This window comes from Phoxinus phoxinus, assembly GCF_949152265.1.
Source record: "Phoxinus phoxinus genome assembly, chromosome: 21".
In the NCBI taxonomy this organism is placed as follows: domain Eukaryota; kingdom Metazoa; phylum Chordata; class Actinopteri; order Cypriniformes; family Leuciscidae; genus Phoxinus; species Phoxinus phoxinus.
In genome coordinates, this window is record NC_136896.1 from 27,124,245 (window position 1) to 27,143,818 (window position 19,574).

General features: G+C 36.6%; 1 protein-coding gene across 1 annotated transcript; it reads right to left on the reverse strand.

Moving 5' to 3' along the window:
* plekhm1 (pleckstrin homology domain containing, family M (with RUN domain) member 1) lies at positions 1–19,047 on the reverse strand. Its single transcript, XM_079595439.1, has 12 exons — positions 18,765–19,047; positions 17,293–17,381; positions 13,523–13,767; positions 10,811–11,443; positions 9,450–9,960; positions 8,978–9,146; positions 7,684–8,595; positions 6,129–6,274; positions 5,007–5,200; positions 4,836–4,899; positions 4,365–4,522; positions 1–1,910 (listed from the first exon to the last, which is right to left on the reverse strand). The coding sequence occupies exons 2-12, from the start codon at positions 17,344–17,346 to the stop codon at positions 1,802–1,804; spliced, it is 3,195 nt and encodes a 1,064-aa protein (XP_079451565.1). The 5' UTR covers positions 17,347–17,381; positions 18,765–19,047; the 3' UTR covers positions 1–1,801.
* Between the last annotated feature and the right edge of the window lie 527 nt (positions 19,048–19,574).

A 19,574-nucleotide genomic window follows, 5' to 3' on the forward strand; every position in this document is an offset into this window, starting at 1 on the left:
CTCTGTAAAGTAAAAATAATTTATTCAAACTCTGATCCAGGTTTAGTTACACAAGTTGCACTCAATTCAAGATTCTAAAATGCTTACAAACACATTTTTAGATGGAGTTTGTTTGGTATATACAGATGATGGATGGAAAGAAATAAACAAACAGACAGAAAAAGAGTGCCAGGAGGTACGAAAACAGGAAGAACCAGTCAGAGACAAATGCAGTGCGATGTGGTTCGAGGAGAATGACAAGTTAGAGACAAAAAAAATTCTTTCTACAGCTGATGATTCTAGGGAATGCTGTTACATTGGCACACACACACACACACCTGTAGACAGAACAGATCAGAGAGCAGCTGAAAACACGCAGGAGCACAGACAACATTTTCCAGGTAGTTATTATGTGTACTGTAAATATTGTTGGCTTTTATTAACAGTTCTGTTAAAATCATCTGCTAAATGACTAAACGCACATTATTATGAGGATAAAAACGTTTACTCTGAAATAATTATTGTTAATAATAAAATAAAAGGAGTTAACATCAAATTTAGATCAAAACAACAGCTTCAGTATTCATGACTGTAAAAAGAGTTTCTGCCTGTCAATTTATGTTGAGAGACTTTTGCTTAGGTAACACTGCCCCGAATGGAAAAAAAACAGAAGATAAGAAAGACTTTAACAGGTGATGTAATGAACTTGTCATAAAAATACCAAGAAAAACAGCATTGTTAAAAAAAAGTACAAAACAAAAATAACTCAAAAAGAAAAATGTAATCGCTCTCATTCAGTTTCCAATTTAAAACAAGTGCTTATGAAGCAGCATTCAACCTTCATATGCAAATAAATTATTAAGAATGGACATTCATTAAAACAAGAATCAAATATATTAAGAGTTGATGCTTTTTATCATCCATATATACTTTCTGATTTTGTGGCATACATTAATAATTCACATTGGCTTATAATAGTTACATTTTTGGAAAAATCCAAAAATCGTGATAATGAATGCTACAACGAAAGTTGAAAATAAAGGCACAGTATAGTACAAAAAATTACCCGTTAAAAGAGGTTGTAAGTGTTAGTACGTTTCATGATTTCATTAACCACCTTCTTCAATAGGTGCGTACAATTCCTGCATATACAAGAACATACTTATTAATGCACACAATGTTTTGTAAACTCGTAATGCTTCATATAAAACTTGGCATGTGACATTCAGATGTAAAACAATAGTAAAAAAAAAAACAAGAAAATATACAATCAAGAGCTTTAAGATCCTTGGCATTTAATTGTCTTAAGTTTCATAAATATTACTTTATTGGCTGGACTAAATCAATAATGACAACGCAAAAAAGAAAGAAAGAGAGAGAACTAAGACTGATGATTCCAAACACAAACCTGCAGAATAACAAGTGAAGGCCAGAGAATAGATTAACCGTTGAATGTTGGTGTGTTTATAAAGTTAAAAAGCAAAAATCATAGCTTTAATAACAGTTCTCCCACCATTGTTTGTTTGGCATTGTTGACATCTCAGGAATGAACATACATGGGTGTTCTAATGCGAGTAAATATGTACATATGTATGTGTAAATAAGTGCACTTAAGGCGAGTTTCTGATGAGTCCAATCAAACTCTTAGTGTGAAATACAGATCAAGCGCTTCCAGTCGGTCAGCTAACTGAGAAAAATAAGATAACTTTACAATAATATGGTACTAACCCTGGATTTTGAACTCTGTAGATACGGCAGCAACAGAGAACTTGGCACATGACCGTTTTCTTAGAAACCTTCATGTTTTTAACAAACGGCTAAATCAGTCCTCCAAGTCCCTCTCCAAATACTTTTGTATTCGAACGCAGCGTGGACAGACCGGACACTTGGCCTTACAGGAGGAATGAAACACCGTCTTGCAGACACTACACCTGAGAGACAGAAAACACAGTCACACCATCATTCTCATGATGAAAAGTGTCGGCACAGCAATCTGAAAAAAATGGTGTAAAAGTGAAAATACACACATCTACTTTTACTTTTACACCATTTTTTTTCAGACTGCTGAGCTGACACTTTGGCTCCCTGGTGGAGTCATGTGAATGTTAAAGTGGTGGGAAAAATTCAGTAACAGGCAGCATAGTAAAATGGTGTAAAAGTGAAAGTAGATGTGTGGTGTTTTATATTAGTGTTGCCAGGGTTGTGCTTTTCTAGCACATTTGGGCTATTTTGAAAATGACAGAGCCCCTAAAGGGACCTTTGCAAACATAAAAAATATACAGACTTTTGTGTGCTGATTAGAAACATTTCATGAGCAGGTTTTTTTCTGTGTGCCCAAACGTTACAATTTCCATTTTATCTATACTGTCTATAACATATTTCCTTTGAGCGTCACTGCCATTTTACTATGAAGAAAACGAGAGTATGGATGCGCATGATTTAATAAAGATCTATTTGCATATTTGGCTTTCCATAGGGCAGTATTGTATACCTCTAATATTACAGCCTTGTGTCCATTTATAAAGGCTGATACAGTAAAAAGCGCTTAATGTGGCTTTTGTCAGGGCAGTGCGTCTGTATTTCAAGGTCTTACTGTAAATCCACTTTAAAGAATTTAACTCTGTGGCGGCGGAGAAATGTCGCAAAATGGGCATTGTGCATTGTCAATTGTCATATGCAACGTTTAAGGGTTCATGAAAGACATGTACAGTAAAAAATTATGCAAACTTGGATTTTGGCAGTATATTTATATTGTCACAAATGAAAATGATTTGAACAGTAAAATGTACTAAAATTTAGTATTTTTAAAAGATCAAAACCCCCTTTATTAAACCACTTCACCCTGTTCTGTACTGTACTCACATTCTTCAACCAAATTAACTCCTGAAAAATTAAGGTATTGAGAACCGCATTTACCAAAATTCTGCACAGTGTGTATGGATCCGAACTGACCAACTAGTTGTTAATGACGTATAAAAACGCACATCAGAGATGTGTCTCTCTTCTGTATGCGTGTGATGCAAGAAAACACAGGAATAGAGGTAGCCTACAAGCCTTGACTCATCCGTGTTGCTAGATCTAGCTAGAAATAAAAAGCAAACAAGAATAAAACGAAATAAATCCAAATGCTTTAAGCTGAAAATAAGACCAAACTATCGTGGCCTGCAACTGCCCACTTTAATAACTACTTGATCGCTCTATGAGCGAAGCTAAAACAACAAGCCCGAAAATGCTTATAATAAGTAGGCATGGCAACACTGCAAGAATATTGCAAACATCACAGTTTCGGTTAGATGTCACTCCAGAAACTATTGTATGTACGTGGCCATAAACTAGTCTAGCTAAAATCATCTAAATAAAAACTGATTAGGCTAGTTTTCATTCATGTTGAGTAGGTAGGGGTGGACATTTTTCTGGGACCTGGGAACCCAGTGTTTATATATTTTAGGGTTGTGCCGATAGACGATAGTATCGTGTATCGCTGATGGCAGATGCCTTTGCCGATATCAATATGATAATTGCACATTAATTGAATTAATGTTATTAATTTCCATAGCACATTAACAAAACATTTAATGACACTAATAAAAACACTAAAAACACTACAATTACAAAATATGAATAATGATAATAATAATAATATCACTAAAATCAAATAGGCCTAATAACAGTCTTTAGTTCACGAACACTAAGTTCACATCTTTGAAAATCAAAAGCACCTTCAAACACTTGTTTAACAAGAAATATTCTTCAAATTTTGTCAGTCATTAATGTAGGTCCACAAGAGAAATATTAAGCCAGTAAATTAAGATTGCTAAGATCGACTCAGCTAGATTTTTGCCCCTTACTCTGATTTCTCCCGGCATTAAAAACACATTAACCCTCGTTGTTTGGGCTTATTGAAGCAAGTGTGCATATGTGAAGTGCATTCAAACAGAGAGAGCACTGGTAGGAGGACATATATCGCAAACTCTGATTCTTTCTTGACCCAAGAAATTATTAAAACGTGTTCCCATCTCGTGCAGAAGTAGTCAAAATTCTGCATCTGTAACGGCATGAGAGGATCTCCGTAAATTTCCCGCTAACAGTCAGATACAAAAATTATAAGGATCTTTTTTTTTACCTCACTATACCGGGAAATAACCTGATTTAGCCTATTAATAAACACTCCACCTGTGCTAGCAAAATAGAAAAAGATTCTCATTTATAAAACGAAGTAATAAAACAAAGAAAATGTATAAGCAAATAAGCAAGTTAATAATCATAAGTAAGCCCCCTCACAATAATATCGTGTATCGCCGATTTCACAGGCTGACGATACGAAAATGGAGCATATCGCCCAACACTAATATATTTTAGGTATAATGTGTGTTATATGTCAATACCTGGAGGTGATGTCAAACTGAAAAGGGAAGATGATGTTGTCAGAGTTGCAGATCTGACATATAAAGCCCCTCTGAGTGCAAAGGTCACAGTTGTGCACGTGCTTGGACCCAAACTCAATCAGAGACTGCAGGTAAGATTCATAGTGCCCGTCTGCTATCTGTGTGCAAGAAAACACAAGTCTGATCATGTAAAGTAATAGGACTCGTCTCTTCAACAAGGGTTAGGGAGTCAGTCAAATTAAGGGTGTGCGATATTGACAAATAAAAAAAAAATATATACACCTCAATATTTTCCGGGATTTTGTTGATTATGATAATTAAATTATATTTTGTAGTCAATTTACATTTTTTCACTTAAATGTAAATTATACGACTTGCTTCCAAAAACTGCAAATTTAACTATATTTTAAATGTAAGGATCATTTTTTGCAAGGATCAAAAATCATAATCATTTTTTTACTGAATAAATACCTGCTGCAAGTCCAATACACTGTATACATCACTGTTATCTAATAAATAAGTCCTCTGTTGGAGTCTGAAAAAAAAAAAAAAAAACTTGTTACGTATCTATTGCAAACATATATTAAAGATTTAATGGTGTGGAAATGATAAACATGCATCTAAGAGCACACACAAACACACCTGGGTTGGACATGTTTGCTGATCCCGCTGCGGCAGATGAGGATGTAGTCTCCGAGGAAACGAAGTTTCTGCCTCAGGGTTTGCACTTTAGCCACGGTGTCAGTGTGATCAAACAGGTCAGGATTCAACACGTCAAGGTTCAGAAGCGGCTCGTGCTCTATTTGAGTCAGCAACTTGAAGGCTTGTCTTGAGACCTGAACAAATAGACATGCACAGTCACACACAGCTGAAGGACAACAATCTCCTGTCTTAATCAAATCACAATTATTTGCGTATACTGCACTATTCAAAAGTTTGGGTTCAGTACAATTTTAAATAACTGTTTTCTATTTGACAATCTTCAGTGTCACATGATCCTTCAGAAATCATTCTAATATGATGATTTGCTGCTCAGTTAACATTTCTTATTATTATCAATGTTGATAATACGATTTTTTCAGGATTATTTTATGATTAGAAAGTTCCAAAAACAGCATTTATTTGAAATATAAATATTTTGTAACATTATAAATGTCTTTACTGTCACTTTTGTTCAATTTAATGCATCCTTGCTAAATAAAAGTAATTAAAACATCTTACTGACCCCAAACTTATGAACAGGTGTGTATAAATCAGCATATCATGGTGACACTTTACAATAAGGTTTAAATACAATAACTATATTAGTTAACATGAACTATCAGTGAAAATACTTCTAAATCCGTTCATTTCAGCATTTACTAATACATTATTAAAAATCAAAAGTTGTATTTGTTACTATCATTTAATGGACCTGAGCAGCTGACATGACCAAACAATGAACAGTTGTATTTTTATTAACTAACGTTGACAAAGACTAAGGATCATTGTAACAAATGCATTACTCATTGTTAGTTAATACATTATCTAATGTTAATGAATGGAACCTTATTGTAAAGTGTTACCCGTTTCATATGAATTTGATCAAATCAAAGCCTTAAAGCTTAAAAAAAAAAAAGAGAAAAAAAAACCCTTTATTGATTGGATTGATTATTAATTTAATAGCTTTAAAAATATGACAATAAAAACTTGAACTACAATAATGAAAAATGGGAAGAAAAATTATTATTATTTTAAATAAATGTATTATGCGTTGGTGCTCACCTCGCGTGTTTCTAGGTCCCAGTTGTGCACCATGCGGGAGGGGATGATGCTTGCGTCTCCTTGGTGACAGGAATCACAGTAGTACTGGCCTGAGAACTCACAGAGTCTGGCTCTCCCGAAAGACACGCCGATCTGCCGAGGGCAACCTGGGTACACGTTTACAAGAGCTTTTACTTGGTGCCAGAGAGCACAGGTACAGTGAAAAACACTTCGATATCGACTCATTTCCGGACAGAAACATGTGGCCAATGGCTCGTTTCTGGGACGATGAAAAGTAAAGACTAGACAAATCCATCTTGAAGTGCATGTGCACAGCTCTAATGTAATATTTGCATTCTTATTGGTTTCATACATTTCTGTCAAATGTATAAAAAAATGTGGTGTAACCAAGTAAAAATATAATTTTGTCCCATACATTTTTACTTTTCAAACAACGATTAAAGAAATATTTTTAAATCATGAATATCATGTTGTCCATCACTATGAATACTACATTTGAAATTTAAAAACCTGAAGTAACCTTGCCGCATCATAAAATATTAAAAAATCTGATATATACAGTGTTATCAAAAAAAAAAATGTATCTTGATTTTAACATTGATAATAATAAATGTTTCTTGAGCAGCAAATCATCACATTAGAATGACTTCTGAAGGATCATGTGACTGAAGACTGGAGTAATGATGCTTAAAATTCAGGAATAAATTACATTTAAAAACTATTAAAGTCTATACTTATTTTAAATTGTAAATATATTTTACAGTATTACTATTTTTAGTGTATTTTTTATCAAATAAATGCAGCCTTGGAGAGCATTCGACTTCTTTCAAAAAAAATCGTATTACTGATCTTACTTATTATTAGGGCTGTAACGATTAATCGCGATTAATCGAAATCCAAAATAAAAGTTTGTGTTTACATAATATATGTGTGTGTATTGTGTATAATTATTTTGTATATATAAATACACACACATGCATGTATATATTTGAGAAATATTTGCATTTATATACAGCATATATATTTTTATATGATTTATATTATATATACATATAACTATTTTATATATAAATAACACATTTTTATTAAATATATACATGCATGTGTGTGTATATATATATACACAAAATAATTATACACAATACACACACATATGTTATGTAAACAAACTTTTATTTTGGATTTCGATTAATCGTTACAGCCCTACTTATTACTGATCTAAAAATGACAGTTACTACAGTTTACATGAGTCTTCTTTGTGGTATCATTTCCTGTTTGATGGTTTTCTTGTCACATGACAACAAAGTCGGTCCCTGCATGTTACACCACACTAACTTGATTTGATCAATATTTTCTTCAAATATGAATGATAACTATAACTACTTTGATGCTTTCATTTTCAGGAAATAATAATATAATAAACAAAATAATTATACCTTTATTATATTTAATAAAGCCAAAAGTTAAACTCATTGCCTGTATGAATTTCATTTGATTATAATTCGAAATAATTTACAGATAAAAAAAGAAAAGTCATCGTGCCATCCTCTCATACCTGCACATTTGTAATTTTGCGCGTCTAGTCCTCTTTCCTTAGGGACCTCAGACAAGTGAGACAGCAACTCCCCGTCTCCCTTCAGTCTGTGTTGAACCAGTTTGTGGACGCCGCCGGGCGACGACACACCCTGAAGCCCTCCATCATCCTCCGTCTCCAGATACGAGTCGAGTGCTCCTCTGATCAGACTCCTCCATCCGCGGGCTTCCTCGCCGCTCTCTGCCCTCAGTGTCAGTGTGTCCCGCGCAGTCAGAATCTTAAAAAACGCAGGACTACCTAGAGAAACATCTGGAACCACATCCCTGATGTTACCAATGGCCAGTGAGAAAAGGAGTGTCTTGGAGTCATCTTGGACCCGGTAACCTTTGAGGGTCTCCAGGGAGAGCGAGAGCACAAGAGACCGCCAACCCTTCTCCTCCAAGTGCTGATAGACCACCGCTTCCTTTATGGCATCTAGTTCTGGGTCCTTATGACGGGTCCAATCTAACTGAGGGGGGTCTGGAAGCTCTGAGATGGTACGTTCGGGGCTTGAGGGTGCTGGCGAGGGGATTTCCTGATCACTGGGCGTTTGCAGCACCTCCCACTGCTCGTCTCTCATCATGGGACGTAGTTTGCTGATGGCCTCCATGATGCGATCGACCCAGTCTTCAGCCTCCCCATGCGACGGTGCCCGCAGGTAGATTCTTTTGCTCAGGAAGGAGACCCGAAAACGGCCCTCGGAGCCGGAGGACAGGCGGACGTCTTCGCAGCGCAGCAGGGACAGGTTTTCATAGCAGATACGTTCCTCTGCATTGACGTAAAGCCGCAACTCAAACGGAGAGAGCTCGCAGTAGTAATCCCACCACATGCCCACCGCACTGCGGCGCTCCAGCTGACCCAGCTTCAGCAAACCCCTGAACAGGTTAGGAAGACCTGAGAGAGACACACAGGTGATCTTATACACACATCCACTATTTATGCTTTTTATTAAACATCTGTCTTTTTCATTGAATTGCTGTTTTCAAGATTGAGTGTATTTTTTTTTTTTTTTTTTTTTAAATCAAATAAATGCAGCCTTGGTGAGCAGAAGACAAAACTTTTGACTGGTAGTGTGTCTTTTTTTTTTTTGTTCTTTTTTAACGGTCATTATTCTGCAATACAAGAATATTATTGCATATTAAAAATACAAGAAAATTTAAGCACAGATAACACATCAGAGGTAACAAAAATATACTTTTTTGCAACTTCCAAAAGTCTTCCAGCAGTTACGAATCAAGAATTTGGCATAAGCAAATTCCTGTTTTATCCATCTTACCGTTCTGTCTCCGGTGCACTACGCTTGGCGGCGGCTGGAGGGTGTCCGGTTCAGAGGTGGGCGTCACCTGACCGTTCAATTGCGTGATGTCAATGACGGCCAATGCTTCAGAACTGCCCGTTCCTTCTGGCTTGTAAAAGTCATCCTCTGATATCCAAGATGTCGATTTCTGAGAGACAAACAGATTTTAAGAGACAATTTTACATCTTATTTTAGTATCCACCCTCAGGGTCAAATAGTGCTGGATATTGACATGAATATTAATTTCACGAATCAATTCTGATTCACAAGCTTTTGATTTGATTACGATTCGATCAGATTCCAAGATTTACATCAGATACAGTACAAATCAATTGTTCTTAAGGAAAACAATTTATCAATTAATGCTGTAATTATACAGGATCACTGTCAGTTGGTACATTAACATTACTATAGGATATAAGAGAGAATATGATTCTTTGAAAACACTCACACAAGAGGAATACAGAGAGTCTGAGGATATTTTCCTGCTGACGGTACTTGCGGAGCGCCTGCATGCAGCATTTCGGGATTGTTCGACTGAATTAGGGGCAGCAGAGGTCTCTGGAAGAACAGTGTCAGGGTCTTTACTGAGGTCAGAGGTCTTCTCAACAGTAGAGACTGAAGAGGACTCAACAGAGAAGTCTCTGTTCTGTCTCTTCTGCTCCCGTTCTTGAGTCTCAGTGACTGCATGTTTAACTTTTAGTCTTGTGCTTTTAACTAGAATCTCGGATTCTTCCGTTGTTCCTTCTTTTGTATCCAGTAACGCTTCAGCTGATATCTTTTCTGAGCATGCTTTAGATCCCCCTGTGATGTGTGCATTAGATAGATGTGTGTCCGTGTCCATGTGCGCTTTTCTATCAACAGCATGTTTGGCAGAGTCAGTCTGGAGCTTAATATCTGGAGCGGGCATGAACGCATCAAAGTCTTCCTTCTTCAAATCCTGACTAGAGGAGTTGTTCTCTCTACAAAAAAAAAATTCCAGTCAATCAGTACATATGTGACTCATAATATACAGCTGAGGAAAGCATTTTGGATGGTTCTGAAAATAAAAACCAAGCAACTGACAAAATGTCTTATAGCATGACGCGGTTGATGGTTGCAGGTGGTTTGCTGGCCAACTAGTTGACCAATACCTACCTAAGTAGAGAAGTTGACTATTTAGTTTTGATATACCGGTACCTACTGTATATATTTTTAGTTAAGGAGTTAAAAAAAGGGAATGTAGCCTATTTAAAAGCAACTAAGCAGGTTTTGGTATATTGCTAGATATGACCAAATAGTTGATTAATTATTATTTTACCCAACTTGTTGATTTTGAAAATATGTAGTCCTGAACAACTCTGATTAAAGTCATTATGTAATCAAAATCGGCAATTCTTGTTTTGTTTTTTTATTGAACATTGCAGTATTGATTATAATTGATTTATTAAATTTAAATTAATGTGCCTCGTAATCTTTAATCAAAATAACTTCCCCTCCCTCTTGCAGCAACATCTCTTCTCTTCTCTGATGATGCGTTTACTGGCGCGAGGGCGGGGCAACCTGTCACTCACATGAGATCCACCAATAGCAAACCACAACAATCCAACCATCCAATCAATTCCCCACGGACAAAATTGGGTGGGACTTAATTTTTTCTTATTTGAGAAGCGTTTCACTCGGATGCACGTCCCAACAGGGAAAAAAAGACAATCGCAACATCCGTTTCATGCCGACTTTAAAACAAGGTGGTTTATCATTTATCGCTTGACACTTTATTGCTTGGTTGAGACATGTCACAAGGCTTAACAGAATAGACAAACTTTTACTCACTCTGTAACGGTGTTGTGTTGTGCTTTGTGGCCGATTTCCATGTCACAACTCCAGCGTTCCTTTTCAGGACTCTTGGGCTCCTGACTCTGGAGCAGACTATCAGAGCTCAGGCTGGAGGACAGCTGTGACGACCCCGACGTATTCAGACTGAGGTTTGATGAGGTCAGCGGCGTGCTCGTTTCACAACCCTCGTTTTGCTCTTTCCTCGACTCCCTCGGAATCGCTTCCTGAGCCCAATCTGAGCTTCCGGACCCTCCAGATGACTGTGAGACTGTATCCCAAGACTCCTTGCGCTTGGGGCCCAGAAGGTGCTCGTCGGCAGGCGTGAGGGGACAAAGGCCTGCGAGGACCAGTGGTGTGTTGGTCCACTCATTCAGCACAGCTGATTTATAGGAGAGCTGGAAGGTCATCGAGGCCAAACCCTGCAGAAGGGTGAGAAGAACCTCGCGGTCCTCCGGGTCCAGCAGAATAGCCCCGGGCTGGTAGTAGGAGCCCAATTTGGACCCCTCGCGAAGCAGTGAGGTCAGGTAACACTCCAGAAGTCCGTCATTTAGAGCCAGGCGTACCCAAGCTCTGCAGCGACCAATGTCTGAGTTTATGAAGCTTAGACGTTCCAGTTCTTGAACTACATCCCTATAGAATCAAAAGAGTTGCATGTGATCACTCAAAAAATCACGGTAAACGGAAGCTCAAACGTGCATGTTTGAGGCTCGAGAACCAATGTTTGTTCTTGCACGTAAAGCAAGAATGTTTGATCTTGCGTTTACCATGTTTGACGTGCATTGATCAATGTTTATAAATGAATAAAAGCCTAAATTCAAAATGTTAGCATTTAAAGCGATTGTGTCTCTTCAGAAGATTTGGACTAAACCACTATGGATTACTTTCATGTCTTTATGAACTTTTAAAGCATTCAAGTTTTGAAAGTGATAGACAGAACTCTCTGAGGATTTATCCTGATCTTCTTTTGTGTTCAAAGTTTGGAATGACATGAAGGGGAGTACTTGATGAAATTTTCGTTTACTGTAATGCAATTATTTTTCTCACAACATTGTGTCAATACTTATTTGTGTGCATTCACAATTTATTTTCCAGTTTAGAGAAGTTAGTCTAAATAAGTGCAAACATCTACAAATACTGGCATTTCTTTATTCTGTCAATTCTACAAAGCAAAGTGCAATGAACCATACAAGAATTTATATCTTTATGCATGTAAAATTATGCATTGTGATGTGCATCATATTGTGACATACACTGTGTTAATCATACTAGACTTTTTGTCAGTACTGTCTTTATCGACTTCCTCCTCCTTCACTCAAGACTCAATACTTTAACGAAAGAAACCCTCAAGCATGAGTCAAAGTGCCTCAGAGTACCGAGTGAGTGAGTGTCACTTGACTATTGCCCATAGGCTCTGGAGCCAATTACTAAACCACATGATTCAACTAATCCTACAGGCTTGTCACAATCCTCACAGAGTCTCCCTGACATGCCTATTTCTGTTTCCAAACGGGAGACAGGTTGCTCACTTGGAAAGACTTGGTTAAAATTATTTTGAAGCATGAACCAACATCAATCGACTTGGTTAATAAAAAAACCAAATGCTTAGGAATGATTTTGAAAAAAGTGGTGTATACTTTAATCCAATAAGGCTCATTAATAACATTTAGTTCCCTCTAGCAACCAAAATTCAAGAGATATGCTATCCCTTGAGGTCATGGGAGTCAATGAGCCTTCAGAAATAAAAAAAAGTTTTATGTGGCCTTCGCTAACTGATTTGCTGAAAGGAGGAAATTGGTTGGTGGGTGCATTACCATTTAAAAGTTTGGGGTCAGAAGATGTCTAATGCATTTCAGTTATGACATTTTGAATGAAACATTACAAGGTCAAACCTTTTTTTAAAGGGGTGGTTGATTATGATTTCACTTTTCTAACTTTAGTTAGTATGTGATGTTGCTGTTTGAGCATAAACAACATCTGCAAAGTTACAACGCTCAAAGTTCAAAACAAAGGAAGATATTTTCTTTTACAGAAATTGCATTTTAAGGACTACAACAAACAGCTGGTAGGGACTACAATGAGCTACATCACTAACCTTAAAATTTACATAAACCCAGCTTCCGGGAACGCGATTTATGTATCATGACAGAATATGCTAATCAGAGACTTGAAGATAGTTAACTCCACATCAGCAACATAAATCCATCAACTAATCATTCAGAAATGTTCTGTTGCATTCTACATGTTGTCACTTCTTCTTGAGTCTCTCCATCTTTGTCCGATTCTGGTTTGAACATAAAAGGCTAAACGTTTTTAAAATTTCCAGTGCGTGTCTGTGTAATCAAAGGTAATCAAAGATGCTAACACACAATCTCTTGAAGCTCCGCCCCTCTGTGCGGAAGCAGCAGCTCATTCGCATTTAAAGGGACACACACAAACGGTGCGTTTTTACTCACCCTAAAAAAGTGACAATTTTAACATGCTATAAAAATTATATGTGGGGCATTTTGAGCTAAAACTTCACATACACACTCTGGGGACACCAGAGACTTATTTTTCATCTTGTGAAAAGGGCATTATAGAAACACTTAATTAAACAAATGCACAAATACATTGTTCACAAAAAGATCTAAACCATGCATTTTGAAAATAGATAGGGTGAATTTTAATTTCATGCCAAATTAAAATTTTGCTTTCTAATCTATGACCCACCTGTGTGTGACGGTCTTCAATAGGCTCCAGAAGACAGGTTGAGGAAGTGCTCCTCGTGATCCTCCTTTGCGCAAGTTACCTCCATCAAATCTGATGAACTTGCTCTTGATTCCATGGATGAAAACCGCCTCCAAAGCACAACACAGCAGGTTCGCCTCCAGGTCCTCGCTGGTGACCGCCGTGTCCGTGGTGATGTACCGCTTCTGCAGGGCTTTCAGCGTCCGTGCGATCTTTTCCTTGATCCACTGAGAACAACAGAAGGGTTAATATCGCTCTGTTTAATATTCAGTAAATTTGACTACACTGACATGAACTGAACTTGAATTGAGCTGAACAATGACACTATTGTCTTCTGTAGAGCTGCTTGTAGCTGAATTGAACTTGTTTCATAATTGATGAACTTTACAAGTTATTGAACTGAGATCAATCAACACTGAACTGAATTGAGTAGACACCATTGTCACTTTTTAGTTGCATTACTGATTCTGTTATTATTCAGTTTATTATTTTGAAGCTGTTTTGAGACAATCTGTATTGTATGAATTCAGAATATGGGTTACCATATTTCCTTCACGTCACTTTTACACTTTCAAATGAATTCGCTCCACGTTAGGACCCTCTTGAAAATGAGATGTTGCATCTTAAGAGGCTATTCTTTAATAAATAAACAAACAAACTTTGCGTCATTTAGTTATTTGCCTCTGTGCCGTGCATTAAAATAGTTTAATGCACATCTAGCCGTGGATTATCCCTTACTTGTCCTCTGCATTTAACCCACCCATAACCCAAGTTAGTACACACATTAGGAACAGTGAGTAGTAAACACACACACACACACACACAGCAAACTGTGGACAAACACACTCGCAGCCATTTTGCTGTGTCGCTCGCGGAGCGATTGGGGGTTAAGGTGCCTTGCTCAATGGCCTCAGTCATTTCCTGCCGGTACTTAGGATCGAACCCTCAAGCTTCGTGTTACCAGTCTGACTCTCTTAACTATTAGGCCACGACTGCCCCAAATGGTTCACATGGTTTAATGCACAGCTAGCTGTGGATTATCCCACTTATACTATGGTCATTTGCCAGCACTGAAAACTTAAAGCTAACATTTGACCGGAAGGGTTAAAATTTTCGTCAGTTACGGATCGTTAGATCAAGCATTTTGTCCTATTTAAATCAGACACAGAGATAAAGTAGTGCCATAAGATTACATTTATTTGAACTAATAAACTAATATCATTTATTTTAATTAATTATCAAGCGAGAGAGATGAGAGTGTGAATTATCTGCGTCTGTGCAACGTCTATCTCTCTATTAACAACAAATCTGTGAGTTTAAATACTTCAAAACCAGCGATTCAATAGCGAAGCTATTTTATTAATAGCAGCATTGATACGTTTCCGTGTGTGAGGAGCATGATCTCCGACTACGAGTGACCTATGAGTGTGTGCGCTTCAATTAAAATAGCGCATTAATATAGAACGATTATTAAACTGTCTTGGAACGACCTGTGCATCAAACGGTTTTATTGCACACCTTTCAGCCAATCAGAATCGAGTATTCAGAAAGACCTTGGTATAAAGCACTATATAAATAAAGGTGACTTAACACTGTAATGCATCCGTTTAGACATCTTTTCTTTGACAAGATGTCAAAACAAAGAAACCATGGAGGAAAATACCAGGTAACGCATGAGATCAATAGTCATTTATTTTGTGATCCAACAAAAACGCTCCTTTTTGACTCAGTCAAAATCAATAAAGTTTAAGGGTGTGTAATTTGCATTGATTGTAATGCATGGTTGGTTTGAGATCAGGTCACTGGAATGATCGTGACATTTAGGTCAGCAGACCGAATAAAGAAAAGCTCTTGCAACAACAAAACAACTTCACACAATGCTTTGCAAGCATTAGGCTGCCTCTTGAGGATCTAAGAGAAGGCAGAACGGAGAAGTCGTCATGTTTTGCCATGTGAATGTGAGCAATACCTACAGACAGACTGTCACCTGATGTCAGCTGACTGATTGCAAATGAGCCAAAGCGCTGTCAATCAAAGCTGTGGAAATTCAACATGACAACTTTAAATAAGTCAAATAGCATGCAGACCTCAGTTGTCAAGTTTCTGGGAAGAATGAAGCCAAGATGACTAGAAGACACTGAGTTTGTGTCAGTCATGATAAGCACCGAGTGTATGACGAAAGAGGAAACTGGCAAAGATTAGATATAGATTAGATCTTTTTAAATGTGTTTTTTTAAAACACTGATATCTGATCATCTGACCTACTTCTTTAAAAAAATATGTTAGGTATGAATTAATCACTTTCTATGTCTGTCAATATTAAGATTTATCATATTCTGAAGTGTTCAAGTTTCAAAACTTGCAAATGTTTTAGATCTTTTATGATTTTTGGATTTTCAGATTAAATCAATTTGATAAAAATCCTGTTCAGAAGAGGAGGAAGACATGCATTTATTTTGATATTGCCTTTTGTTGTTGTCTATTGGTATTAAATTACCACTGAATTCATATAGGGTCATTTGGGATGATCATACACACACACACACAGAAAAAAAAACTTTTAAACTCAAGTATTATTTTAGTTGGAACTTGGAAAGGAAGTCTTAAATGTATATGTATTTAAAATACATTTGAAACAATATAACAATACACCGTTAGAAAAATGTCAAGAGTTTGAATGGGTAAAGTAGATGCGTTTAAAAAGAAATGCGCAAAATTAGTGAGTTTCTTGGGAGAATAAATAAGTTTTGCTTTCACTGTAAATAACTGATCCATTAGATAAAATATTTCTTATTTGTAAGCCTAAATGTTCAATGTTTGAGTAATTGTGTGCTTCAACTTTTTTTATTAGAATCTTTTGCTTTATTTTATTTAAATATATGTATTTGATTAGTTTTGAAAGATAAGATTTGTGTGTGTGTGTGTATATATGTATGTCTATTTAATATGACAAATAGTCCAAGAATCGATGTATATTTTGTATATATGTTTGTATATTTTATGGTTATGTACAGTATATATATTTTTGTAAATGCTTTGTTGTTTGTTTCATTATCGTAACAGTTTATTAAAAATAAATAGTAAGAACTAAAGAGGTAACGAAACAGCTGCCTGAGTGTATGTATCAGATAGCACAAAATATTCATCTAAATTAATCTGTCCATTAAGTTTTGTGTAAATGGAGCGATTGAATCTGAACAGTTTTGTACACATTTTCCTCATCTTGCTTTAGTTATTCCAGTATGTGAAATCTTTTGAATATAAAGTGCTACAGAACTGCAGCTAATAACAAAAGTTAAGCAAATAAAGAGGAAATGGCCAGAAAGAACACATTATCTCTAGCGCAGACACTTCTCTCATAAGCTCAATACTTGTCTAGTTTCCATTCTGTGCACGCAGCGGTCTGACATCTACAAGACAACACGCAAACTGTTGCTTCCTATAAACTCCTTTTAACAAACTGGATTAAAACAGAACGAGAAACAATGTTATGAAAGTGCCACAGTGTTTCCCTAACATGTGAATCATGGCTTACTGATAGTTTGCTCTGCATATAAGCTGTGCTAGGAGAAAGTGTTTTAACATTCATCAAACAACACACATCATCTTTGATTTAACGCAGGTTTACAAGAACAAATCCAGGTTCCCACAAATTAAAGAACCTGCTCAACAAAAAGTCAAAACGTTCATATCAATGACCCTGTAATGTCCACAATCCAACTAATCTTCAAAAAGATGAGGAAGTTGCAAACCTGTTTGACATCTTTTGCCTCTGGGCCGCTCTCAGGCGTTTGGGTGGCCAGCATGGCTCCTCTGGCTTCGATTAGTCGTGCTTTACACACTGCAAAACAGACAAATGACTATAGAGGAGATCGGGACGTGTTGTAACATTTTGTAACACTGCAGCACAGTCATTTTGTAACACTAATGCGTCCGGTCTCAAATTCTCCACTATGTGTTAGCCTCAAACTATAGCAGTTCTGCAACTTATAAGTACATCTGAGAGTAAATTAATAGTAAAAAGAGCGCTGTTGTTACAACCTACCATACGGGATGTAACACAAATAATGGACACTGTTTCTAGGTAACATTTTCATTCAAAACACATAAAACTACTCAAACACAGTGTGAGTATATGTTGCTCACTCTTTCAATGTGTGCCATCTTTTGTTCTACGCTGGAAAGTGTTACAACCCTTCGTGTTTCTCAGCCATGATGTTTTTTAAACATGTACATGAAATACTTTTGTGCCTGTTTTTTTAAATCAAAGTATACATGAGAATCTGCTTATTTAAAAGACACCAATTCTGTTCCCTCAGCTCATATATAATAGTGATTTCATCTGTAGATCTTTTCTAGGTTGTTAGACTGATGGTGTTACAACTTCCCCACATGTTCATATAATAAAGGAGATTATAGGGTAGCTAATAAAAACACAATGAGAAGAAAAGCATAATTACTGGCAGTCTTTGTTTAGTCAGCGAATAGTGGAACTGATACACACACACAAGCCTACAAGTTTCCTTTTCAGATAGATTCAGTCACACGCCAATGAAGTACATGCATATGTTAACATGTTCATTTGACATCAAATTAAGTGCATCCTGAGTCCAGTGAATGCTTGTATGTACATTTAGCGGTACACTTCAACCATATTTCAAAGATAACAGAAGTACATTTAAAAAATGTCTTAAGTCCTACCTAGGTCAAAGAAGCACTATTAAGTTAGGTTAATTAAGTCTCTTTTTTTTAAATATACATGATATTTTATACATACAAGTGTCCAAAAACATTACATTCACTTTGCACTTAAGCATATTACTATTATTAACTACATTGTTTCAGTAATAAATACTCTTTCTTCAAAGTATATTAAAGTGTAGCCCACTTCTTTTTAATTTGCACTAGACACTCAAGACAACACAAAATGCATGACAGTTCACTCACTAAATAGGAAAAAAATAACACAACACATCCAGAAGGATTATTTATATGGTCAAAACCGTGGCATTTAATCTCTAAAAAGTATTTTATTTCATCGCCGTTGGGAATGAACATAATCAGGAGTTCAGACGCATCCAAACGACCTTAAATGACACACAAACATATACAGCCTTTCTTATTGTCAATCTATCATTACACAACAGACAGTAAGTTAATGCTATCATCATTTTTTTTACTGCTAATACATACAACTTACAGCACAATAAGCTCGTAGACTCACCATGTTTGTTCTGCGTTATTCTGTCGCGGTGGCGATTCAACAATACACGGTCATGGCCGATGTGTTATCTTTCCTCTTACCGAATCGACATGAGCACGAGTCGTGTGATATCTGTCACTCGCGTTTGCTGATCCAGGAAAACAGAGGAGCACAGGCGACGTGATAAGATCAGCTGACGCGAAGGGCAGGATGGGAAATGAACGCAAGGTTCATCGTGTTCCTGTTGACGACTGGAGCTATTGCGCAACTCGTGCGCAGCATTGAGTGTGTTGAAGACTCCAGCGAGATCTATCAATAAACAGCATGCTTTTATAAACAGAGGGCGAAAGTCAATTATTATTTTCTTAATGCTGGATTTATGTCTGATGGAAATGAATGAAATGTTACAACCAACAATCAGCATAGTTGAATAAAACAGAAAAGTAATTTAAAGTAGAGAAAACAATCAAATTTACAAGAAAAATAACTAGCCTAATATTGTATAGCCTAAAAGTGACAATAAAAATTATTCATTAATGAAAAATAAAGCATAAGAAAAATATGGTTGTTCTACAACCCTTTTGTGATGTGTAGGACCTTTTACACGAGTTTCAAACCTACTAAATGAAAATATCAAATCACATAAAATATTTCCACGCACTAACTGAATAAAGCCTTAAAAGCTGACTCTTTTATATGCCTGTCTTCATTATTGAAGGTCAGAGTTTGTTTGCCATCATACTATAGGCCTATGCTATTTTCCATATGGATTTAGTAGGGTGAATGCATAAAGTGGGTCATTTAAGCTTGATTGTACTGTGCTGCTCACTA